Source organism: Carassius gibelio, chromosome B13, assembly GCF_023724105.1.
Source record: "Carassius gibelio isolate Cgi1373 ecotype wild population from Czech Republic chromosome B13, carGib1.2-hapl.c, whole genome shotgun sequence".
Lineage (NCBI taxonomy): Eukaryota > Metazoa > Chordata > Actinopteri > Cypriniformes > Cyprinidae > Carassius > Carassius gibelio.
In genome coordinates this window covers 21319308-21344514 of record NC_068408.1, presented here as the reverse complement: position 1 = coordinate 21344514, position 25207 = coordinate 21319308, and the positions used below count along the sequence as shown (strand labels likewise).

General features: G+C 39.4%; 2 protein-coding genes and 1 long non-coding RNA gene across 5 annotated transcripts in view; 2 read left to right on the top strand and 1 right to left on the bottom strand.

Moving 5' to 3' along the window:
• Window positions 1-8568: 8568 nt before the first annotated feature.
• On the top strand, window positions 8569-10874 carry gins1 (GINS complex subunit 1 (Psf1 homolog)). Its single transcript, XM_052573461.1, has 7 exons — window positions 8569-8785; window positions 8919-8983; window positions 9392-9490; window positions 9577-9667; window positions 9750-9866; window positions 10109-10183; window positions 10295-10874. Exons 1-7 carry the CDS (start codon window positions 8711-8713, stop codon window positions 10361-10363), a joined length of 591 nt encoding a protein of 196 aa, XP_052429421.1. The 5' UTR covers window positions 8569-8710; the 3' UTR covers window positions 10364-10874.
• The window catches only part of ninl (ninein-like), a 26839-nt gene continuing 12082 nt past the window's right edge, over window positions 10451-25207 (bottom strand). The window contains exons 1-22 of one of the 3 annotated variants that reach the window (XM_052573459.1): window positions 24235-24411; window positions 23637-23804; window positions 23340-23476; window positions 22331-22471; window positions 22070-22244; window positions 21535-21645; window positions 21362-21451; window positions 20163-20310; window positions 19963-20031; window positions 19756-19877; window positions 19133-19491; window positions 16629-18251; window positions 16049-16153; window positions 15893-15962; window positions 13769-14053; window positions 13575-13688; window positions 13335-13481; window positions 13099-13248; window positions 12601-12714; window positions 12308-12517; window positions 12037-12150; window positions 10451-11338 (exon numbers count right to left, since the gene is read on the bottom strand). In XM_052573459.1, the coding sequence (XP_052429419.1) occupies window positions 11147-11338; window positions 12037-12150; window positions 12308-12517; window positions 12601-12714; window positions 13099-13248; window positions 13335-13481; window positions 13575-13688; window positions 13769-14053; window positions 15893-15962; window positions 16049-16153; window positions 16629-18251; window positions 19133-19491; window positions 19756-19877; window positions 19963-20031; window positions 20163-20310; window positions 21362-21451; window positions 21535-21645; window positions 22070-22244; window positions 22331-22471; window positions 23340-23476; window positions 23637-23804; window positions 24235-24369 (4779 nt within the window). In that variant the 5' untranslated portion in view covers window positions 24370-24411 and the 3' untranslated portion in view covers window positions 10451-11146. Of the gene's footprint in view, window positions 11339-12036; window positions 12151-12307; window positions 12518-12600; window positions 12715-13098; window positions 13249-13334; window positions 13482-13574; window positions 13689-13768; window positions 14054-15892; window positions 15963-16048; window positions 16154-16628; window positions 18252-19132; window positions 19492-19755; window positions 19878-19962; window positions 20032-20162; window positions 20311-21361; window positions 21452-21534; window positions 21646-22069; window positions 22245-22330; window positions 22472-23339; window positions 23477-23636; window positions 23805-24234; window positions 24412-25207 lie in introns of those variants that run through there. The other 2 variants (XM_052573458.1, XM_052573460.1) reach the window with 2 other exon arrangements.
• Window positions 24457-25207, top strand: part of LOC127970754 (uncharacterized) — a 2143-nt gene continuing 1392 nt past the window's right edge. Inside the window, exon 1 of the long non-coding RNA XR_008156676.1 lies at window positions 24457-24617. This is a non-coding gene — a long non-coding RNA (uncharacterized LOC127970754). The remainder of the gene's footprint in view (window positions 24618-25207) is intronic.

Genomic DNA, 25207 nt, shown 5'->3' with positions numbered 1-25207 from the left:
ACTCGGCGGAACAACAGCCTGAGCCCACTGCAGATAGAGAGCTAAAACCTGCTGCAATCAACGAGCCATCGCCGAGGAGAACGACAGAGCTGAGGATCCACCCTGGAGACATAGCCTGAGCAGGTGTGAGAGCTGGCTACTGAGCATGCGCCCTTTCCCCTGTTCCCTCTCCCCTCTCTCCTCCCAGAGCTGTCCTGTCATTACTCTATTGAAAACCATGGTGCTCACAAAATCCCACCCACCCTTCCACTCCTGCCTCCTCCTGTCATCCCTGCTTCCTCAACTCCGGCACTGCTGCTTCCTATCATCTTCTCTGCTCACCCTCAGCCTACCAACTGTCTGATCGAATCACAGTGGTCTGCCAGTCTACCACTCTCCTCGCCACCGTGGCCCATTAGTCCACCAGCTCAATGGCCTCCCTCATCCCTCTAGCTCCACCTTGCTCAGTTGTTGACCATCCGGTGCCACCACTTCCCGCCACTTGCCTCATCCCTCCATCCCTCCGGCTCTGTCAGGCTCCTCGTTCCCTCCAGCTCCCACTCTACCGTGGCCTTCTGGATCCCCACCTCTGTCTCGTCACATTTAATAATGTGTATTTATTAATTTTATCATTTATCATTCATCTTCTTTGTGTGTTTCTTGTACAACATATCATGACATTATAATTCTGACAGTGGTACCAGTAATTTATTGGCAAAATTGTGGCATTTTATTTTATAATTTGATTGCCATAATTTCACCTTTTTATCATAATTGATTTGTCATAATTTTCAAATGTGGTAACTTGTGGCCAAGTATAGCGATCCATACTCAGAATTTGTGCTCTGCATTTCACCCATCCAATTGCAAACACACAGTAGTGAGTAGTGAAACACACACACACACTGTGAACACACACCTCGAGCAGTGGGCAGCCAATGCTGCAGCGCCTGGGGAGCAGTTGGGGGTTCAGTGCATTGCTCAAGTGTCTCACCTCAGTTGTTGTATTGAGGGGGGAGAGAGCGCTGGACATTCACTCCCCCCACCTACAATCCCTGCCAGACCTGAGACTCGACCCGGCGACCTTTGGGTTACAAGCCCGACTCTCTACCATTAGGCCATGACTGCCCCCAAAATATGAAAATATGACTAAATATAAAATATATAAAAAATACATTAATTTAATTCATAATTATTACTTAGTATCTCACAGTATTGACTTTTTATGTCATAATTATTATTTACAACTGCATTTCTTATGTGGCCAAGATAGGCTTTCATAAATGAGAGATAAAGTAGGCATACTAGAGATGGGTGCATAATAAACCCATTGGTTTTAATTTTAATCATTTAGTCTAGAAGATCCATCCAGGCTCTGTCTGGCTGAATAGAAAGCAGCTTTTCAATGAAGTCTGGGGCATTCAGTGACATTCAATGACGTTCCCCAAACGCCAACATTGCTTTGTCTGTGTTTTTGTTGTCATTGCTAAAAGTACTCTGCCAGAGCCAGATGTCTGACTTGTGCCAATAGGTTAGGAACACTTAACTGCCAGCTTAAACAGAAAGAGGCCAACCACAGTTCATTTTGTTTTATGTGTGAGGCGGGTTTATTTGAAAATAAATATTCACTCATCCTCTACTCACCCTCATGTCATTTTAAACCTCTATGACTTATTTTCTTCTGTAGAACACAAAATAAATTTTAATGAAACATTTAATGAACATCCAGCTGTGTGAACTTTGCCGCCTAGTGGACTGGTGTGTTTAGTGCTGGGTGGCACATTGGAGACCAACGATGCCATGATTTTACAGTACAATTGCTTAAATGCTGAGTTTTCATTCATTCATCAAACATTAATTAATTCATAACGATCTAAGCACTTGGAAGATGATTACTTGGTTGATGCGGACACCAGGGATGATTCCAGGATTTAAATTTTATCGTTTCATGAAGTATATGCATTCATATCTGCTTCAGTTTCACTGGAGGAAACTTCAGGTTACTCACGTTACCCCAGTTCTCTGATTACCAGACTGAGGTATCTCAGTATGGGAATTGCCTCAGGCGTGACCGTGTCACCATGTCTGTCAGCTGACAGACCAATCACAACAGTGATGCGGGAGTCCCGCCTCTCTCTCTCTCTCTCTCTCTCTCTCTCTCTCTCTCTCTCTATATATATCACTGCATAACGGTCCCTACCTCATTCTCCGTATATCTCTTCCCCGTTCTGCTGCAAGGAGGAAAGTGTGGTGAGATACCTCATTCATGTTGTCAGAGAACCGGGGTTACATGAGTAACCTAAAGTTCTCTCTCAAACTTTCGTTCGGTATCTCACTATGGGATATAGACAACTCCCGTATTACAGATATGCCGCCTGAAGCAGGCATGTCAACCAACTCAGTGATGTGTAATATCATAAGAATGAAAACCCTCCACTTTACAGAACAGAACTAGGAAAAAAATTTAATAAAAACATCCTCTGTAAGGGTGTTTTTTTTACACACTTAGGATGGAATGAGCCAATGACGGCTCTGTGGCATCCAGCCTATAAAATCTGACAAAAGTGTGTGGCAATGCCCATCTCACCACTGCACAAGTGTCTTGAATTGAAACGCCCCTTAAACAATGCCCACGAGGTGGCCCCGCCTCAGGTACTATGAGCCTTCAGCCCCTCCGGAGGACTAAGACCCATGCTATTATAACCCAATATAATAGCTTCCACTACCCAGTGGGCCAGATGCTGACGAGAAATAGGTTTACCCTTATGAGAATCTGGCCATGAAACAAATAACGGATTACTCTTCCGCAGCACTTTCGTTCTGACCAAAGACCCCACGGCGGAATCAGTGGTTTTTAACACCCTGTTCAAATGCTGCACGCCCCTCATAAACCTGCATACCAGCGTGCCTCAACACATCATGTTATTGTCAATCCCCACATGAAATTGCTGAGAGATATACTTTAACAGTAGAAAAATTTCTGCCTTTATCCAAAAGTTCTTTCAGAAAACAACACTTCTGCAACAGAGCAGAGTAGAACAATGTGCTTATGTGCGCACCATTGCTCGAAAACATTCCATTTCCTATCGTAAGCAGAGCATGTCGAGGAAGCCCTTGTGTTCTAAATCACCTTCGGAGGCAACCCAGTAGCATTTAAGTTTAACCTCTCATTGGGCTAGCCCAAAGAGCAACTTTGTCTTTGGTGGGGTGAAAAATCTCCCAGCACACTTGTGAGAGAGGCCGTGCTTGTCGCATAGGAGCTGCATTATCTCTGTCAGCCACAATTTCCCCTGCCAGTTCCCTAGGGCATCCACACCCATAGGTGCACTGTCCCTCGCTAGCGAGAAGAACACAGGGCAGTGAGTGTTTCGTGCGATGCAAAGAGATCTTTGGCAGTGCGGCCGAATCTCCTCCACAACTGGTCAACTACCTGAGGGAGGAGTGTCCATTCTCCGTACTGAGGATGCCCCCTGGAAAGGAGATCCGCCCCAGCTTTCATTATTCCAGGTACGTGCATTGCCCATGATGAATGATAGTGTTTCCTGCCCCACACAATCAGGTTCTGTGCCAGACTGTGAAGCTGAGGAGAGTGTGAACCCCCTTGGCAATTTATATATTCCACCATGGTCATGTTGTCTGATCTGATCATAATATGGTGGTTCTGCAGAAACAGCATAAAATGTTTCATAGCTAGATAATAGGTCATTTATATGTGCGCTCTGCATCCCTTTCGCTATTTTGTCCTCGCACACTGCACCCAAACCTGAAAGCGACGCGTACATCGTTACCACCTTCCTCATGGAAATTGCACCCGGTGGACTCCCTAATTCGAAGTGTTGACACCATCACTCTGTTGAGGTGGTGTTTTGGACATAAGTTTTGTGCCGCTGTCCAATTCTGAAACTCTCTCATTTTTTTCAACAGTCCCTAGGGAATAACCGAGACTGTTGAGGCCATCAGCCCCAGATGGCATAAACACAGTCTGAATGGGACTTTGTTCCCTTTTTGGAAAAGGGATAGATAGCTGCGAATTGACCTGATGCGCTCATTTGACAGAAAGGCTTGATACCGATATGAATTCAGTCTGAGGCCTCCTGTGTGGACACCAGGCGGCTTTTCATTTTGTTTATGTTGAAGCGTAAGCTCTCCAAATGAGACACGAGCATCTTTGTGTCTGTCTCCGCTTGCTGCCATGATGGAGTGCAGAGGAGTAGATCATCCAAATAAGATGACACTCTGAGACCCACTGTTCTCAGCGGTCATAGAACGTTCTTGGAGCCAGTGAGAGCACGAAAGGAACAGTCATAAACTCGTAGGCTGTGCCCTGATAGGCATGCCTGAGGGATTTCCTGTGTGCTGGGTAGATGTCTATATGAAAATATGGGTTTTCAACCAGTCTTTCTGGGGAAAAAAATGTGACAAGAATCCTCTCTTGGGGATTAAAGATTACCAGGAGTAAAAGCCATGCTGGCTGTTCTCTGGCGGCAAAATTCGAATTGCTCTTTTCCTTATTAAAGAGGCTATTTCTTCCTTTAAAACTTAAGCTGACTCCCCTTCTGTGGCATACATTAACACACTGCTGAACACTGGTGGTTGTACAGCAAAATGCAGACGATAACCCTTCAGTATTGTGAAGCTCTGTTAAAGGGTTAGTTCACCGAAAAATGAAAATGATGTGATTAATAATTCACCCTCATGTCATTCCAAACCCGTAAGACCTCCGTTTATCTTCGGAAAACACAGTTTAAGATATTTTAGATTTAGTCCGAGAGCTCTCAGTCCCTCCATTGAAGCTGTGTGAATGGTATACTGTCCATGTCCAGAAAGGTAAGAAAAACATCTTCAAAGTAGTCCATGTGACATCATAGTATGACATCAGTGTAGTGATATCCGGTTCGCAGATGAATCATTCGATGTAACCAGATCTTCCTGAACCAATTCACCCAATCGAATGGAATCAAACAGTACACATTACACTGACTGAACTGCTGTGAAGAGAGAACGGATCACCAGTAGTAATGGGAAGTTCGGTTCTTTTCCCTGAACCGATTCTTCTGGACATTTTGATTCAATAAACCGGTTGAAGAAAACGGTTCATCGGTTCTTTTGCGCTCGATGTAATGACGTCATTGGCGATGATTGCCCTTGATTCCCATCCCATCCATCATTGCCTTCGGTTTACCCGCGCTCATAACATTAACACAGAATCAGTTTAGAATCAATCACCAAAATAATCAGTTCGGTTCAGACGCTCTGTGTGTCGGTCTGCTTCACGCTAAATCACGCATGCGCAGTATCATCAGCTCCTCGGTTCTCGAATCGGACGCGTCTGACAGAAACGGTTCTTCACTAGAAAACGAGTCAATCATTCGTTCGTTATCTGACTTGGCTCTGTGTTCATCTTCAGTTCTCTCTTCACAGCTTTTCAGCCAGTGATTCATTCGCGAACCGGATATCACTACACTGCAGAGTTTTGAACTCGCTCACAAAAGACCAGGAAGAGAAGACAAACTATTTTCAATGCTTCAAAAAAATCTGACTGACCCTCTGATGTCACATGGACTACTTTGAAGATTTTTTTATTACCTTTCTGGACATGGACAGTATACCATACATACGATTTCAATGGAGGGACACAATTCTCTTGGACTAAATCTAAAATATCTTAAACTGTGTAACGAAGATGAACGGAGGTCTCACGGGTTTGGAACGACATGAGGGTGAATTATTAATGACATAATTAATGGTAATAAAACCATCTTCAAACATCTTCAAAATTTTCATTTTTCAGTGAACTAACCCATTCATTTGCTCCTTTGTCCTTAACAATAGTTCCCACCAGGTGAAAAACAACTGATCTCCGAAAAAAACATGTTCAGCGATAAAAAGATCTTCAAAATTTACATCACTTCAGAAAATTAATTCACGGACTTGCACTGCACAACATCTTCACACACACACAAGTGTGACATCGTATACCTCTGTAAATAAATACAATTTAAATTCACATCTTACTTAAATGCACTTTGAATGGTCCATATACATTAGCTTCGAACTGGAATCATGGCAGAATATCCTCTGATTTCCGCTTCGCAGATCACTTATGTTTTAATAGAACAAACGTCTGAAGCTATTAAGAGAAACATGCAAAATGTGCAGAGCAGGACTGAGAGGACTGGAATTGAGAACCGCTGCCATAGTGAGATACCGAACAAATTTTTGAAAGAGAACCTGTGGGGTGATGAGCATAGACAGTAAAAGAAATGGACACAGCGACCACATTGGAACTCAATTGAGACAAGTGAAGCACGTTTTTTAGCACTTCCTTTTCTGACGCGCAGACTCAAACGAAGCTTGACGACGTCAGCAACCTGTCTGACAGATGTAAATCTTCTAAGTGACTGTGCGTGCAAACTGCAATCGTTAATCTTGCAGAGACGGCTGAGCTTGAGCGGGGAGTTCTTTGTCGTGAGTGAGCAGGAGTAAGTATTCTGATTAATTATTTTGTATAGTATTTTAAAATGTAATGCCAGTACGCCATATTAAGTTAATTGCCTGCGAGCTTCTCCTCCTGTCTGTACGGTAATGCGACAGAGAGACGAGTGGTTATGACGCAACCGTTAGCCTATTTTTTTACAAAAACTGTTTATACGGGGCCATAATGTAACATAGAAGGTAATGGAGCCCTTTATACATTGTCGTGTATCTTTAGAAATAAATAATGGACAAACGGAGTCTTTAAACGCCTCAGATGTAAAGTTATTCGCTGTCAAAGTGACGCCAAAATGAATGGGAGTCAATGGGAATGCTAACGCAAGTGAAGTTCTGTTAAAAGATGGCAGCCCCCACTCGACTTCAACTTCTGGTCGAGTTCCTTGCCCCCTGGTGATGAGGGGTACAGGCAGTGAAAATTTAGGCTACAGTAGATGTTACATATCGATAAACCCCAGAATTCCTTACAGGCCATGGATTATAATTTTTTTCTTTCTTGTTTTTTTTTTTTTTTTTGTGATCGAAACTTAATTTTCTTGTGATCTCGACAAGCTGTTTTCTTGTTATCACTAATTAATTTTCTCGTGATCTCGACATAAAAAAGTTGTTCTCTAAATTACATAACATGCCCCAACAGGTGGCACTATAGACCTGAATATAACTGATAGGGTGTTGTATACTGTAGATCCACTTTACTTAACGCGTTTGGGACATAATAAGGACTGATCTTCCTCATGATAGCTACAATATGTGCAGTATTATTAATTACAGATTAAATGGGTGCCCTAAGCAGAATAGTATTGTTGTGCCCCCTCCTTCAATAACAACAACAACAACAGAAACAACAATAACAAAACACTACAAGGCCTCAAAATAGAACTTTAATAAAATATAAAAGTAAATAAATACATTTTAATTAAACTGTATTATTTATAAAATACAATTGTAGCTCTAGACAGTTACCTATGGCTATGATTTTATTAATACAGTTGTCTGATTGATTTTATAGTCTCAAGCATTCAGAAGTCCCACAAAATAAAATTAAGCAGTTTTACTACGATAAAACCATGGTTTATTTTGGTAAAGGTTGTGCCCTCCACGTGTTTTAGTTGAAGAAATTAAAGAGGCTGTAGCATTTCTATTGCAAAAAGGTGGCCAAAATCGGATATTTGAATTAAATGTTTGGTCAATATTGAACAAGGATTTGATCGTCCTGACTCCTTTAAGTGTAACAACAGCAATTACCAGGCCATTGGTGCCCTTGGCAGGCATTTATAATAATACAAATTGTTTATTTTGTGTTATCTTACATTATCTTTTAACAGTGTTATAAAACCATGTGATTATTATAAATTAACCAATCATTATTGCCTCATTGTTTTTATATAATACATTTTAAGCCATGAAAACTAGAATATTAAGTCAAATGCGTTGTTGGTGGTGGTGAAATTATTACCTACATTAAAAAACGTTAGTAACGTCAAAAGTAAAAAAAGTAATGTGCCTATATTTTCCTTATTTTTTATCTTTATTGCTAATCATGAAATGTAGCTTATATTAATAAGAAATGTGATATATATTTAAAAAGCATAGGTAAATTTAATTCAGTGACGCAATCTTTTGTATTTTCTACATCACTAACGTTACACCACTAGATGGCAGCATGTACTTTTTTTTTTAGAATTTGTTGCAAAATAATGTCAAGAATCTGTACAAAATATTAGACAACCCTCCAAAATACAATATTATACAGCACTAAGTATCTTACTATATTTAACACAAACCAATATTTCATTTTTAGGGTATTGACTGGGATTAGGTCTCAAGCAGTTATCAGAGAATGGCTGTGCTTTCTTACTTTCAGGGTCCGGTTCCTTAAAACATCTTTCTGCTGTGCATATTTATAAACACAATAATGCATATTTCGCTGTCGTGTTCTCATTAACGACACTGGTTAAACAATTATGTAAATCGTTTTATGTGAAATGCTACGCGTTGAAAAGAAAAATAATCACTGAACCGGTTCATTGAAGAACGAACTGTTCATAAGAACCGATTCCCGGAAATGAGTCGGACTGTCCTTTTTGACTCTCCGTAGTAACTTCTTTAACGCTCACGTGATCACAACAACGAAAATTTACCGCGAAAACTGTCTGCTCGAGTACATTGGAAATATAGCTAGCTAAGACTTCATCCCTCCCAGAAATATTGAAATCTATCAGTTACAAACAAATTTATAATGTTCTGCGAAAAGTCGGTCGAGCTTATTAGAGAACTACATCGGATGGGCGACGGCCAGCTGCCCGCTTTTAATGTGAGTAACGTACAGCGCTTCGTAGAGTTATAGTAACTTAAAGTGCGCTTTATAATAGTTGCTATAGTTTCAGCAGTTAGTAATAATTGTCAATAACAAAGTCAAGTTATACCTTGTCTTTGTTTTTCCGCAGGAAGACGGTATTCGCCAAGTCCTGGAGGAAATGAAGGCGCTTTACGAACAGAATCAGACTGATGTGTGAGTTTAATATGTGCTCAGCTCTGAGACCAACGTTAATGATCTGTGTCTGGTTATTGTAGCATGGCAGAATCTGTGCAGTATTGTTATTAAAAACTAAAACCACTAGACATTTATTTATTTAACTGAAATAAAGCTGGGATTAAATAAATATTAGATATAGACTTCAGTGAAAATTAGTAAACGTTGTCTTCGCTAACTGAAATAAAAGTACTAAAATTATTGCAACTAGGAAAGAAAATGATGGAAATAAAATTAAATGAAAAGCTGGGTAAAAATATTTTGTAAAAATATAATGAAAAATTAATTTAAAAAAAACAACAACAATAGACAGTATAATAGCATGCTGTGATTTAGTTTCTAAAGTCATTATAGTCATTATATAAGTGTTGTTTTTTGTATATTTAGGAATGAGGCAAAGACGGAGGGAAAGAGTGAGCTGATCCCATCCATCAAGTTCAGGCACAGCTGCCTGCTGAGAAACCAGCGCTGCATCGCCGCATACCTGTGTGTGACTCCCTGGGCTCCTGTGTTGTCCATCATCACGTTCACTCTCCACAGCTGTAATCAAACCCATCTCTTTCTCTCCACAGTTATGATCGCCTCCTGCGAATCCGTGCTCTCAGATGGGAGTATGGCAGTGTGCTGCCCACAACCATTCGCTTTCATATGTGTGCTGAAGAGGTAGGCCTGACTTGCTCAGTATGTCACATGTATCTTTCTGGTTTGTGACTGATACCTGTAACTTAATTGCTTGTAATATCAGATGGAGTGGTTCAATCAGTACAAAAAGTCTTTGGCAACCTATATGAGGTCAATAGGGGGAGAGGAAGGTTTGGACATAACACAGGACATGAAGCCCCCTAAGAGTTTATACATCGAGGTGAGTGCAGTCTTTTTAGTAGAAAAGGGATACAGATATAGTTTGAAAAAATAAAAATTAAGTACTTTTTTGTTTTTATATTCCTTTTTTTATGTTTTGTATTTACTTTTAGCATTTAGCATGTTTTGTGTTTTATATTAATATGAATCTTTTTTTATATTTTAGTTTAATTCATCTATATATATATATATATATATATATATATTAGACCTATAAGCACTGATAATTTCATTCCAATTCAGGTGCGCTGTCTCAAAGACCATGGAGAATTTGAAATAGATGATGGCACTGTCATTCTGCTAAAGAAAAATAGCCAGGTAACTATATTCTTAAGAGCATGTTTAAATCGGATTACAAAAACCTCTCTCTCTCTCTCTCTGTATATATATATATATATAAAAAACTTTTCACCCTTTCTCTCTTCACAGCACTTTTTACCCAGATGGAAATGTGAGCAGCTTATTCGGCAGGGTGTATTAGAGCACGTCATCTCCTAACATGGAGCAGCTGTATTGTGGATACCTTCCTTCATGTTCATTTAGATATTACAACTTTAAACTAGAGTGAACTATAGAATCAGAAAGTTAAACAGGTAAAACTTTACTTGGTCACATTCTTTACAGTGGTACATGATGCATTTACAAACAGTGGTGTCACACTTTCATCTCCCAGCAAGCTCTTTTCAATGAGGTGTACATCATAAGAGACATCTGCAACACTTAACAATAAGTTATCTCAAAGTGGACATTAGTGCATCATGATTGACAATTGTGCAATTAAAAGATAGTATTTGTATCAAAACTGTACATTGTGTGAATACTGTGCTTTTGGTTATTGCATCATAATGGGCATTAAAACTGCAGTAAAATCTTTTTTTTTTTACTCGTAAATATCTAAGTTAACAGATTTACAAGAACGCTTGCGGTTTGTACCCTACATCACAGTGAACAACTGAAGGAATGTGTAATGCTCTGTCCTTAATAAATGATCAAATCCCAAACTATAAAATCTTGTTCATTGGTATTTGATGGCCTCTGAAGAGACCATTGATTTAACTTAACCCTTCTTTCTCTTTATACTATTGAAAACAGCACAATTGTTAATACAACATGCTGTTATAGTAACTAAGACTTTGCATTATCTGTGCTTGCATTTTAACACTAGGATTGCTTTTACAAAAACACGTTTTGCACCAAAAAGACAAAAGTGCACTGAAGGGTGGGACTTCCATCCAGTACAACAACAAAAAAACAAAAGGCTCATGATGGAGTGAAACAAGTCTAAGCTGTGAGGGATGCTGGGGCTATTTTACGTAGGAGTTTATTAAGGGCAATCACTTTCTCCTCCAAAAGAAATGATTTCTTCTCTGCACACTTCTGCCTCTGCTCCGTCACCTGAAGAGCCTTCATGAGCTGAGAGTTTTCCACATACAGGTCCTTCAGCAGCAGATCGGACTTGGCATTTTTGGCTAGCTATGGGGTGAAAAAAAGTTAGAGATGATTGTCACCATATAAAATATTTTAAAATAACTTCAGCATACTAAACTCTTAATATTTCTGAAGTTCTTTGTATGGATGACATGCTCAGTTCACCTACAGTTACCAAACTGTGCATAAAGGCACTGTATCCCACAGTATCAAGTGTTTGACCTTATATTGCCAGTGTGAACTTTCACTAGTTACAGGGCTAACAAAAGTTCACAATTTATATTCAATTAAACATTCAAATTCAAGAAATAGTTCACCTAAAAATACAGATGTGTTTACAATTTACTCGCCCCCAGGCTATTCGAATGTAGATGAGTTTGTTCATCACTGCAGAAGATCCAAGTGATGCATCAAGCAAGTGATGTAATGCTACTTTTCTCCAAATCTGTTCAGATGTAGAAACTCTTATCTGCATCCTGGATGGCCAGAGTTCAACAAATTTTCCTTTTTGAGTGATCTATTCTTCAACCATATTTATTTTGAAGATAATATACAGTATGTGGGTTGATATAATGTGAAATCTTTAGGTATTGCAATATTTTACATATTGCATGCCTACTAAAGCTTCACATACTAAATACTATAGAACAAATAGTAAACATTTTGTATATAGTAAGATAGGATTTAGTTAAATAAATCCATATTTTCTAAATGTGATTTCAATGGCGTTAGTTTCTGGTTACCTGTTCTTTGAGCTGGTTGACCTTCTCCTGCAGCATGACACGGGTGTTTTTCAGTTTGGCCTCAACCTCATCCACACGCTCTTGCATACTTGCCATCAGTTTCTCGTACTGCTCCTGTTTTTGATTTAATAGTTCATTAATAAAAATATTCTTGAAATATGAGATCAAGGGTGAAAAAAACCCCAAATGATTCAATGCAAAAATGTATCAGCACTCGCATGTTCACTCCCTGTTTGACTGCTTTAAGATCTTGAATGTGATGCTGATGTACCTGCTGAAGTCCCATCTGAACACCAGCCTGTTTGGCCTGAGAGCGAAGCAGATCCTCTAAATCCTGCGTCCTGCGCTGTTGCTCCACAAGTTGAGATTGCAGATGAGCCAAGTGCTCCCGAGTGCCAGACCCCACCTGATCCCTTAGTTCCTGCACCTCACGTGCATGCTGGGCCTGGACCAGCGACAGGGCGCTATCTGCCCTTAATGCCTAAACCACAACATCAAACACACAAAAGTGAGACCAGAAACATTCATAAGGAATTCATAAATCCGTGATATTGATCTCCAAACCTGTTTGTCTGCCTCATGTTTAGCAGTCTCCAGCTCTGCCTGTTTGTTCCTCAAAATGAGGCACTCATGTGTCAGTCTCTGAAGATCCAGCTCCTGAGTCTGCAGCTGAGCCACCTAGAAATATAATCCAGGATATCAGAAAGATTTCTGATGGGCCATGCGACTCACTGAAGTCTGATGCTGAAAGTTCAGCTTTGCATCACAGGTATAAATAACATTTTAAAATCTATTCAAATACTAATTTGAAATTAAATGAATGCATGCTTGGTGAGTATATGAAACTTCAAATACATTGAAATTCTCTGTAGTGAATACAACTAAAAATGAATGCATGAACTGATCTGTATATCGAATGCACTTGAAATTATTTTGTATAAAAGCCTCATGCAATAATGTAAATGCATTCCAAATAGTTCACTAGAGATAAAACGGAGTAATTATGCATAATTGCATATCGAGAAAAATCAATGCAAAAGCAGATTATTGTTCCTGACTAACCTTATTATGAAGTTCCTCGTTCTGTAGTCGCAAACTCTTGCACTCCTTCTGCAGGACACCGACTGCCGTCTCCTCCTGAAGCCTGTGTGTCTGATATAACTGCTCCTTCTCTTTACGCAACTGACGTATGGTCTCCTCAAGCTCCTGGACCTTGTGTGTTTTACAACAAAACTTACAAGTTATTTTTGAATTTTACAATAACTACTACAGCAAGTAGTATAAAGATCTTTGTTGACCTTGTCCTGAGACTGTTGCAGCATCTTCTGATGTGTGGCTGACTCTTGGACGTGAACATCCTTTTCTTGCCACACAGTCAAGATTTGAGAGTTGAGCTGCTCGATCTGGGCTTCTGATTTGACAAGAGATTCCTGAAGATTCATCAGCTGCAACAAACACAAAGCATGTTTCAGCATAAATGTTGGGAACAATACTCTGTTGTTGGAAATATACTCTGAGACAAAGCCTCAACATCTCACCTTCTGGTCTCTGTCTGACGTTTCCTTCAGCAAACGCTCCTTGTCTTGCTCTAGTGCTTGGTTTTTCAGAGTCTGACTACTCAATGCAGACTCGACTGCCGTCAAATGCTGGAGCTGAAGAAAAACAGCAATTTCAGCATTTCCTGCCAACTTTGAAATAATTTGTTAAAATATCCTACACAACAAATCCATACCGTCTCCTTGGTGGTTTTAAGCTCCCTCTCTAGAAGCTCCTTCTCTTTCTGCCACTGTTCCCGCAGCTTTAGTGCGTCGCTCTTCTGCTGTTGAAGGGTTTCCTGCAGCTGTTTGTAGGCCGCAGCTGCCTCATCGTTCTCCTGACACACCTGTGCGAGCCTGTCAGTCAGCGTCTGCACTGCTCTCTGATCAGTAGACAGCCGGGAACTCAGTTCAGCGTTCTCATTGCTAAGTTGCAGGTTTCTCGCACTGAAGTCAAGCACCTCCTCGCGAAATTTGGAATTCTATGTTGAAGAAATAAAACAACTGTTAGGAGCAGGAACTAGTGCTTTGCAACCATTTCATTTTCATAACGAGACATTTAACGGACAATTTGACGACAACAAATGAATGAATTGGAATGCAAACAGTGGTTTCTTTATGACGAGTGGCTGGAGTGATTGAAAAAGGAATTTGATTCTTTTTATTTAAAAAAAAGGGAGTTCGATTCCCCGGGAACACATGATATGTAAAAATTGATAGCCTGAATGCACTGTAAGTCACTTTGGATAAAAGCATCTGCTAAATGCATACATTTAAAAAGAAGGGGGCTTGGTGAGGTCATTGTTAATGAAAAGTTGTTTTGGAGGCAGATCAAGTTAAATGGAAAAATAATGACTTTTTTTCCCATGTTAGTCTTTGATGCACGTTCAGAATAGTACCAGGACACATGCTTCACCTTGTTTACAAGCAGAGGAATGGAAGAAGTTTATGAATAAGGTCATTATTTAGTTTTTTGCGTCAAACCGTATGCTTGTAAAAAATGATTTTTTGAACTTGTAAATAAAGATAGCATCAGTTAAGTAAATTTTACAAACAAATACTATTTTGTCTTTTTACTTCAAAATATCATGTTTAATTCAATAAGCTACTTGAGGTTTCATTTTTATTTATTTTACTTAAATACACAAGTAAATTCAAATGGAACTGACTAGGTAGAAATGAAAGTTAAAACTCAAGTATATTTTACTAGGAACCGTTTGTTATGCTTACAAGGATTCTTTAAGTAAATATCAAAGTTATGATGCCATATTTCCCATCAAGCAATGGGGCATGAATAATTAAAAATGTACACTGTTTTATGGTTGTTTTTGTTGTTAGTTGTTTATTTTAGTTGTTAGTTGTTGTTTGTTTTAGTAACATACTGTTTTGTGACACCTGGAGTTTATTTTCTATTCAAAATGACCCATTGATACTCAAACACTATTCACTGATTGTTACCGTCATTGTGTGTGGTGTACCAAGTATTGAGGTCTCTGTGTTCAGGTGGCTATTCATTTTATTGAGTGGGCATATCATCTTAAAATGATAACAGCCTGTCTACATGCTTACTTGCATGTTTGCAAGTGAACCAAATGCTTTAATAGCACGGTGATTTACCAGTGTTACCTTGTTAAAGTAAATTGCATATACTCACAGATTTTATTAAATTCAATGTTTAAGTTGTACTTAAAATATATGAGTGCAAAATTTGCAAAAGAAAAATACAGTTGTACGCTTTTTATCAGTAATAAGCATTAGGCTACACAATGTAAAATTCAGAAACAAAGAGTCACCAAAATTAACTGGGAATTTCCAAGTAAACCTAACTTAAAAATGTCTAATTAAACCTACTAATAATTATGTTTAGGCTTTTACTTAGCAAATGTTTGTAAATTTACTACAATTTTCTGAGTGAAAAAACTTAGCAAGCTTTTTTCAAGTAAATCCTACTCCACATTTTTTACAGTGTAGTTTCATAAAATTATGGTTGAACTTCTTATGTCACGTGTACTATTTTAACAATGTCATTACTAACTTTCTGGTTCTTGAATGTTTCAATACCCTTGCGGTCTATGGAGGGTCAGAAAGCTCTTGGTTTTCATCAAAATATCTTCATTTGTCTTCCGAAGATGAATGAAGCTCTCACAGGTTTGGGACAACACAAGGGCGAATTTTTGGTTGAACTATTCCCACTTTAAGTATTTTGACGAAATTCCAAGAACACAAACTTTTCTTTGCTATAATGTGGACTGCTGAATAAGACCAGAAATGAATATTAAGAATTTAAGGTCCATGCATTCAATATTTTTCAAGCACTTCACCTCTTTCCTTAACCTCTCCTCCTCTTCTCGATTCTTCACATATTCTCTCTCCAGCTCTTCAAGTTTCCTCCTAAATGTAATAAAGCAAAATTAGTTTTTGCTAAATAAGATGGCAAAATAAAGCATGGGTAGTTGACAAGTCAATGATTTCTTTACCTCTTTTTGTTGAGCTCCTCCTCCAGTGACTTGACATCCTGCTGTAAGACAGCAAGCCTGTCTTTAAGTGCACTGTTTTCAGAGGTGACCTCATCAGATTGAGCCCTAGAATTGGAAACCAAAATATAGAGATCAGCTCTTCATAACAATCTTTACCACCTCTGCACTTTCAGGCAGCTTAGTACAGACAACAATACAATTTCAAGAACAAGTGCTATTATTTTAGAGCTAGATTTTCAAAAACGTACAAAAAAAGTTAGGGCGGCAAAACAAAAATGTAATACTATTAATACAATTAAAAGGATGCAAGGACACACTTTCAATCAGAATACATACAGTAGCTATTATTAATAGTGAGATTGCATGCATGTCAGTGTCATCAACGTCATTCAGTTAGTGAGATGCAGCATGAGGCTCAATCAAAGCGCATGTCTACGGTTAATGAAATCTCATTGTGCGAAACATTCTTGGACAAACATGAAAGTAGTGAATGGTCAACTCTTGGCATCCATATGAGAGAAACGGCGATTGGATCAATGCATCAATTCGACGGTCATCTACCAGCCGGAGAACCACAAACCTGTGGGGATTGGCCATCTCTTGTTCAAAAGCCATGACAAGTCCCTCCATCTCCAGAAGCTGTTCTTTCATATGGCTCTTCTCGCTTTCAAAGGCCTCCTCCATCTGCTGAAGCTCCGTTTGGGAGTCCATCAGCGATTGCTGTAATTGGTTGGCAGTATTATCGGCGTCCTCCCTCAGAGAGCACAGCTCTTGCTCTTTGTCGTCCAACTGATTGGTCAAAAGTTGAACCTGACCAGAGAGATGGGTGACGTTCTTAAACAGGTTTATCTTCAGCTGAACCTCGTTCCAGAGCAAATCCATCTCTTCGGCTTTGGCTTCAAGCTGAAGATTGAGTTCCAGCATTTGATTGTCTTTGTTTCGCATTTCCAGTGCAAGTTTATCTGCATTCTCTTTGAGTTTGGTAGACTCCGCCTCCATTTCGACAATCTGAGATGAAAGCTGGTCTACAAGTTGCCGGTAGCTAGAGTTCTCTTGTTCAAGACATCTCGTCTCTTCTTGCTCCGCGTTCAGACGGGCTTGGAGCTCTTTCACCTTACCCTGCTCCACACAAAGAGAGACTTGAAGTTGTTGCTCCATCATGTGCATTTGATCCCAGTCCTCAGAGAGACTGTTGACCTGCGTTTGTAGCCGTTTGAGAACCTCGCATTGACCACTGAGCTCCTCAATGAGTCGATCCCGCTCCATCTCCACAGCATTTAGCTCAGAAGCTTGTCTTGTAAGATCTTCATCTCTGCTTTTCAGAGCCTCATGTGTTTTGGCCAAGTTTTCTTGAAGCTCCACAAGTTCTTTTTCTTGTTCTCTCAGCTGCACTAGCTGCTCGCCAAATGCAGTAGACAGATGACTACTGCTTCCCTGTATCATTTTGATCTCCTTCTGCCAGGTCTCAGATTTGGTCCTCCAGTTTTCCAGCTCTTTAGTCAACTCAGAAACTCTGTCAAGAAGCTCCTGTTCCCTCTCTTTTTCTTTTACGAGTTTCTCCTTTAGATCTTGAATACTTCCGTCTGTTTCTTTTTGTAGTAGCTCCTTCTGCTTCAGAAGCTCTTGCTTCTTTTCTCGCTCAGCTTTAAGCTTATGCTCTAGCTGAGAGAGCTTATTGCAAAGCTTCTGTTCTTTCTCATTTCTGATTTCCATTTCTTTCTCTTTGGCATGGAGCTCAGTAGTCAAATGCTGGATGAGGGCATCTTGAGCTTTCATGGAAACAGTGTTGTCTTCCAGCTGAACACACATCTCTTCCAGCTTATCTTCTAGCTGTTTTTGTATAACGAGCAGCTCCTCCTCAGCCCTGGATGAGATCTCTACCTGAGCTTCCATGAACTGGATGTGTTCTCCGAGCTTCCGGACTTCCTCCTGGTGTTCCTCCTCCAGTTTCTTCCTCTCCTGTGCCACCCTGCTGCAGATCTGAGCTTGCTCTTCACTCCAGCGCTTGGTGCTGAGGAGACGCTCCCGGCGCGCCTCCTGTTCCAGCTCCTGAAATCTTGACTCCCATGCACCAACTTCTCTGCGATGCTGCTCGGATTGCTCCTGCAGACGGCTGCGCTCGAGGTGCAGCTGGTGAAGGAGGCTGCTCTGAGCCTCGCTGTGTTGTGCCTTCATATGCAATAACTGCTGTTCTGCCTTCTCCCTGGGACACAGCAACATGCTAATATGTCTAAATTCATGGAAATGTCATGGATACCAAGGGAACAATCTACTTTCTCTTTAGAGGCATGTTGGTTAAGAGGTTGAACTTATAGTTAAACACAACTGGGATGCCTTTTGTACACTTGGACATAATGTCCATATGAAGCATGCATATGATTAATTGAAAATGTATCTAAAATAAATTGTACCATATTTTCTGGAATACAAATAATTTACATTATTTCTGAATGTAGTATTAAAGTGTGACTAATACGCCGATGTATCATTTGTGGCTTTTTTCTCTCTCAACAATACAATTTTGACCCGGTGTGATTTACAGTCAGTTTCAACTTACTTTCTGAAAAATATTGTAAAAGGGTGAATCTCACCAAGCCTATCAAAAACTTTAATATAATTTTAGGACCACTGCAACTTTTGGCACCATGCGTTTACAACATAAAAATAATACTATGAAATAAATACATTTTTACAACAATTAAGCACATTTCTCCTGAATTCTCATTACTATAATAATGCATTCTGATGTTTTTTAATATGAGAGTTATATAAATTCTCATTGTTTTCAATGCTGATTCTCAAAATTCATCATACTGTATTACATGTGTTTTATTATTTTTGTTTTTGGATTAAATATTCACTTAAACCTATTACAAATAAATACGACCTACTATAATTTACGAACACCAATCAAAATAAAATATTTTAATTCTATTACTAAAGAGTCCTCAAGATAGTGTCAGCATTGACAAACCATCCGCCTTCTCTCATGGTAACTCTTTTCTTTTTCTATTACACCAGACCAAAGTCTACAATGGATGAGCTGCTCCTAATCCTTTACCCGATCATTTGAGCGACACTTACCTAACAACCAGCACTTCTTGGTCCATCTTGAGCTTGAGCTCTGCCTCTAGCTGATCTTTCTCTGAGGTAAGACGCAGCACGATGTTACTGATCTCACGAGCGTAGTTCTGCTCTAGTTCGGCCTGTTCCCGTTGAATTCTCCGTTCTTGCCCTGGACCCCAGGCTCCTCCCGAAGTCTTCCCCCTCAGTTCTGCTTCCAGCCGCTCAACGGCCTGACGCATTTTCTCTGCTCGCTCCTCTGCCTGAGCCTTCAGGTCCTCCAACTCACTGATCTCCATCTTAAAGCTCTGCGAGATGTCCTTCCGCTCAACCTCCATATTCTGCCGCATCAGCTCCATACTGCGCTCGTAGAAATTCACCTGTTGAAGCAAAGTTAGGAGCATAAATCACTTTCTCTCTTCAATAAGGTTCAGTTTCCACGATTTGTGTTGCAATATAATCCTATTATTCACTAATGTATCCTTCAAGGTTTTATTTGGCAAATTGGCACCTGGTAAAATTGTACGTCTAGGAGCATTTCCACATCTTAGCTTGTCCCCTTAGCTCTTACTGTTTAAATTTTATTTAATTTGCAAAGGTTACTTGCACTAAACCCATTTCATGTTTCCGTACTATGTCTGTACCTTCGTCTCCAGTTGGATCTTCAAGTCCTGGACCTCTCGCTCGTATTTCTCTTTCATCTGCTCCATGGCCAGTTCTGTCTCGATGCTCACAGGGGGAGCCAAACTCACCAGGGAACCTAAAACTGAAGAGACACACCAGACCAAACCATGACACATGTGTTCGGATGTCCCATGGGAAAAGGATTGTTCGTTTTTATAATTCCTTACCATTCTTGTCAGTGACTTGCAGCTTTTTTCTGACCTGAGGGGATGTACCTTTCTTCATTTCTGGATCATCTGCAGAACAAAACAGATAGGATGAGCTATTCATTCAGCAGTTTCCTATAAAGGTTAAGTCATATAAATTAGGTATAGCCTGAAAGAGATGTGTGAGCTCTAGAAAGGTAATAATTTCTAATTCAATTCACCAGAATCTGATTCAGCGGTTAATGATCTTCGGCTTGACCAGTCATGACCAGACAGGTTGCTCCCGGATCGTCTGGCTCTCCTTCCTGAGCCCTGAGATTTCAACAACTCCAGCTCCGAGTGTAACTCGTCATTCCTGTCCTGCAACTCCTGTGTTTAGTGGGGCGGAGACACAGAGTCATTTACACAAGTACAACTATTTCTTTTTTCTGCATTTCCTGAAACAAAGATTTTGTAATGCAGAGGTGAAACGTGCACGCTCTTTGCCACGAACATCAAATGGAACGGCAAAAATGACAAATATTTTAAGTATTTAAAAACATCTGCTTTAAGAGTTAAAAATTTGTAGTAGTTTTTATTTACATATACATATTTATAAGGCAAAACACCCCCGGTGAATGGTAAAAAAAAATAAAAAATTATATATATTATTCACCATCCTTTCCATAGTTGATTGATTATATTATGAATCAAACATTTTTTATAGTTCAACTTTGCTGAAATACCATGTTATGTATTATATACGCATTCTATAATTAAATATGACTAATTTGCATACATTTACAGAACAGAAACCTGAACAGTGGATAATGTCAGGTTGAAAATTCTTGTTTCAGTCTGTTTACATATTTATCAGAATATAAACTGGAATAAAACTGTCAAACTTAGACATTTCTGACTACATGCATGAAAAAAGAAAATCATTTTAAGTCTTTGCCTTGAAGAATTTAATGTAATTGAAATCTACATATGCAAATAGATGAAGTGCAATAAAACAAAACACTTTAGGGTATTTTAAATGTTTTCTTCCCCCCAATTGAAATGCCAAATATCCCAGAATTCTCAAAATTGACCAGTGCATGTAAAAACAACAGCTTAGCCTGTGGTGTCTAAACTTAAATAAGGAGCATCATTGGCAAAGTCCCTTCCTTGTTGCTAAAGTGTTCTGCAAAGCATTACTTAGCATAGGTGGTTACTTACTGTACTTACTGGCTCAAGTCAAAACAGCAAAGCTAATGGCACAACTGTGCAACTCCTCAAGAAGTTGCACAATTAAAGCTGTCATTTAAAGCACTGTGAATTACAGGATAGCTGGCATAATGGCCAAACAAGGGCACTTAAATACAATGCAATGCCAGGGCTGACTTCACCCTTCACTCCACTCAAAATATCCACCAAACACACACAGGTGCGCTCATACCCTGCACTGCTGCTCATACTGCTTAAAGATCTCCGAGAAGTGCTCTTCTTGATTCAGCAGTCCTGTGCCATTTGGATCAAGGCCACCATACTGTTCAGTAAAACAAACAAGCATAGATCAATTAGAATTATTATTCTTAGAGGGTAAACGTCAAAGGATATGATATGTCTCACCTTGTCCTGCAGCAGATGATCTAGATCCTTCTGTAGTTTAGAGATGGTGCTCTGGGCTTCGGACAGCTTCTCCTTCAGGACGCTGACCTCCTCCTCCAAACGACTGTTCTCCTGTAACACACAGCTAGAGTTATTTAACCTGACACCACACGGACATGCTCGAAGAAACATACACCTCTATCCACGACAGATCACCTAAGAGCAGGATCATCGTGAAACTTAAGTCAGTGTGATTGCAAGGGAATTAAAGGAGGCATGGTAAGGACACATTGTAATACAATACGAACATTCTATGGATACAGTTATGGTTTAATTGAAACTATTCCCGACTTTAATATTCAATGGCAAAATACAAAATTGTGGGATGTATTCATTATATCAACTTATTATCAATGTTGAAAACAGTTGCAGCTTAAAATGGACATGGTGTTATTTTTTCAGAAACTGACCTCAATCTTTTAAACATTAGTGTATATTAAGTGCAAAGAGCAAACAGGAGAATACTGATATTAATAATAATAACGTCAGTGGTTACCTTAGCAGCAGTGCAAATGTCCTCCTGAAGGCTAACGTCTTGAGCCCTGAGCAGTTCTAGCTCCTCCTGGAGTCTCTTGCGCTCCTTCTCTTCCTGCTCTAGAAGCACCTCGCTTTCATACTCAGATTCGCTCCTCAGTGCTGTAAGTTTATCCCGAAACTCCTGCTCCAGACCCCTGCATCAAAGAAACAACAACACTGCAGTGCACTCGCATGTGTCTTGATCATGTGCGATTATATGACTAGAGGAGAGCAGCCGTACTTGATTTTCGACTCATTGAGAGACTCCATGGTGGCATGGCGATCATCCACCTCTCTGACCAGCTGTAGGTTGCGGCGGTCAGCCAGTTCCAGGTCCGCCTTGGCTTTGTCCCTCTCCTGACAAGCCTGGTCTGCCACAACTCTACAGAGTTGGAACACGAAACCACCACCGCATGAGAACCTCATTCATTCTAATGCACGTTTTGTTACCAGTGACTACTATTAGCCATACAAAGACATTTATCCAACAAAGTAAAGCCAGCGTGCAGCTGTTTAATGATAAGAACTATCCCACATAAAGAACACTGCTGGACACAGTAACATTACATGTCCTCCAGGTGGAGACAAAAACCAAACCGCACAGAAATGCAGGCAAAGTGGAATTTTGCCCCACGATTTTAAAGATATAATTGATGATTTTAAGATATTAACTGTTAAAATAGCAATACATCATGTAGTTGAAAAAGTTATTTTAATTAAATATACATATCACCAGTCAAAAATAATTTATATATATATATATATATATATATATATATATTGTGCTACAATCTACAGTCTTACAATATTTAAAAGTTTGGGATAAGTAAGAAAAATTATTCAATTAATACTTTTATTCAGCATGGACACATTAAATTGATCAAAAGTGACTAATAATAACATTTAAAATGCTAAAAAAAAGAGAGTTCGGTTTCAAATAAATGGTCAAAAACAATTAAAAGACAAAAATGTAAAAAAAATAAAAAATTTGCAACCTGCCATAAAACCCTAATAGGGCTGAGGTGCAGGAAAACATTTTTTTTTACTAAACCACAAAACAAAAATAATGTCCACACATTGATATAAATGCTCCATAAAATAAAAAATCTAACATATTAGAATGATTTCTGAAGGGTCATGTGACACTGAATATTGTAGCAATGATCACATGAACAACACACATTTTTAAATACTGTATATTTCGTGACAGGTTCTGTGACTGATACAGGTCTGATGTGAAAGAGACTCACTGTAAGTAGTTTATCTCATTCTTGTAGGAGACCAGAGCAGCCTGATGGATGCCATTCCCACTGACCAGCAACTCATTGTCCAGAGCCAGAGTGAGTTCAGCCAGACACAGACGCTCCTCCAGAGAGAAGTCCAGAGTCTGTTTCCAGGTTCAGAATAAAGAAAAAACTATTCATGCAATAGTTCACAGAAACAAAAATGTCAATACCTCTGATCCACTTTATACAAAAATTATTTAAACAATTAAGTACAGCATATTATAGTTTTACAGTGTTAAATCAATGCAAATAATATCGCACCTGAAGAATATCCCTGCTGTTGTGGATGCCCTCCTCTGTCCAGAGGGTGATGACTTTATCTGGGCTTGTGCATCCTGATCCATCATCCAGACGGGTCAGCAGCCTCTGACCCACCATAGCCGAAAGTAAAGAAGGGGAGGTGGAGTGCACCACTCGCTCCTCAAGGGCCTGAGAGAGCAGAGGGAACGACATGAGAAAAAACTAAAACGATCCGACAAAGTTCAATATCCAACCAACTGCGAGGAAAACCACTGAAAAACTGAGCTCTCACAGTCCCACAACACAATGCACAATGCTGTCCTTGACATGCCAGAGCTAGAGCCTCAACCATGAGCAAAATGATTGCACTGACCACCAATAAACGTCCTTCTGGTGTCGTAACCCTTAAGCTGGCTTAGCCTCAATTTAGCTCCAGCGACCGCCAAATATTCATGCAACTCGGCATTTGTTATCAAACACTGAAGCTGTTTTTCTCTATAAATGAGGCCTGAGCTTTTAAAGCCTACATTTTATTAAGCAGCAAATCAGAAAATGTGCCCAGCTTGAGTTCAGGTGCTGTTTGAATTATTATGGCTGGTTGTGCTTTCAGTAAAATCACCTCAGAAAAGTCACTAAAGGAGCCCAAACTGTCTTTGCCTTCCCATGTAAAAACATCACATGCAGGTATGAGGCCTGTTGTGCAGTACATCTCCTCAGCATTGATTTCAAGTTTGCCCACTGCACGGGAATACATTAGTTGTGCTTTCCTAGGAACAAAGGAGCAGAAAGGAAGCTCCACCTTCCCAATTAAGTTAATTGATCCCAGCCACTGCAGCCCTCAGTAACTTGGCTTGATGCTGGAGTTCTGAAATGAATCCTGTTTGACAGTCAGGCAATCATTTGTCTGTCTCTTGTGTCTGTCTGCTGTCAGATGTCATGAAAACATTGAGAGAGGCTTTGGTTGTTCATTCTTTCAGCAATTTTCTCTGTTATAATCAGCAGGTAAGAGGAAAAGTGTCAGACAAAGATTGCTCTATTACATCTGTTTTTATGCATGAACCCGCCAGTCTGGCATGCATAAAAAAATATGCAAATACTGATTAATGTGGCAAAAAAATATTTTCAGCTGCACACCAGGAACCTATCTACATAAATGATTGTTTTTTTATTCCTCACATTTTCTACATACGTACACACTACTGGTTTGGAATAATGGAGTTTTTTGTTTCAAAAGTTGCATTTATTTAATAAAAAAATACAGTAATATTAATATAACTTAAAATAAACTTTTTCTATTTGAATGCATTTTAAAATGTAATTTATTCCTGTGATGCAAAGCTGAATTTTCAGCATCATCACTCCAGTCTTCAGTTTCCCATGATCCTCAAATGGCAAGCTTTAGTACTCAAGACAAATGTCTTATTATTAATGATGAAAACAATTGTGCTGCTTAATAATTTAGTGCACTGATAATAAGAACCATTATTAATAATTGAGCATCAAATCAACATTATACTAATGTCTGAAGGATCATGGGACAGTCTGGAGTAACGATGCTGAAATACAGCAATACATTACATTGATTGTTTTAT